The sequence below is a fragment of the Aptenodytes forsteri genome, unplaced genomic scaffold (assembly GCF_000699145.1).
Source record: "Aptenodytes forsteri isolate BGI_AS27 unplaced genomic scaffold, ASM69914v1 Scaffold886, whole genome shotgun sequence".
In the NCBI taxonomy this organism is placed as follows: domain Eukaryota; kingdom Metazoa; phylum Chordata; class Aves; order Sphenisciformes; family Spheniscidae; genus Aptenodytes; species Aptenodytes forsteri.
Genome location: NW_008795634.1, coordinates 70,934 through 71,503, shown reverse-complemented (window position 1 = coordinate 71,503; position 570 = coordinate 70,934). Strand labels below are relative to the sequence as shown.

Sequence of the window (570 nt, the reverse complement as noted above, 5' to 3'; positions counted from 1 at the left end):
GCCGCCCCCCTCCGCAGAGCTCTTCACCGGTGGGATGGGGCGTGGGGTCCCTCCCGGGGCTGGGGGTCCCTTGGGTCCCCCCGGACCCCTTCCTGTGGGCTGGCCCTGTCCTGGGGTGCCCCGCTGGGTGTTGCCCGTCCCTTGAGCCCCTCCCCTGTCCCCTTCCCCTCCCCTCCTGAGGGTGACCTGTCCCCTCTGTCCCTTCCCGGGTCTGCTGTCCCCTCCTGGGGCTGTCACCGTTCTCTGGGTCCCCTCCGGGATTTTTCCTTGTCCCCAGGGCTGACCCCGTTCTCCATCTGGCTTATCCCAACCCTGTCCCCAGCCCAGCTCTCCTGTCCGTGTCCCCGTCCCCGGTGCTGGCCCCAACCCTGTCCCCGGCCCAGCCGCCCCATCTCCGGGCTGAGCAGGGGGGTGACTGTCCCTAGGCATCCTCCCCAACGTCTACAACCCGCCGTCGGGGTTCTGCTGGGACCAGCTCTGCTCCGACCCCCCCGTGGTGGACGAGGACAGCGAGGAGAACAATGTGGACAGCATCGTCTCCAAATTCCTGCAGATCTCCGCCAGCCAGGT

The 570-nt window shown here is 68.9% G+C and overlaps 2 protein-coding genes across 2 annotated transcripts in view; one reads left to right on the top strand and one right to left on the bottom strand.

Annotated features, from left to right (window-relative positions):
* Positions 1-392, bottom strand: part of WDR83 (WD repeat domain 83) — an 8,015-nt gene extending 7,623 nt beyond the window's left edge. Inside the window, exon 1 of the mRNA XM_009282496.1 lies at positions 368-392. Within this exon, the coding sequence (XP_009280771.1) occupies positions 368-392 (25 nt within the window). The remainder of the gene's footprint in view (positions 1-367) is intronic.
* A 129-nt stretch (positions 393-521) lies between these two features.
* The window catches only part of LOC103901586 (lysosomal alpha-mannosidase), a 2,595-nt gene continuing 2,546 nt past the window's right edge, over positions 522-570 (top strand). Inside the window, exon 1 of the mRNA XM_009282495.1 lies at positions 522-568. Coding sequence (XP_009280770.1) covers positions 522-568 — 47 coding nt within the window. The remainder of the gene's footprint in view (positions 569-570) is intronic.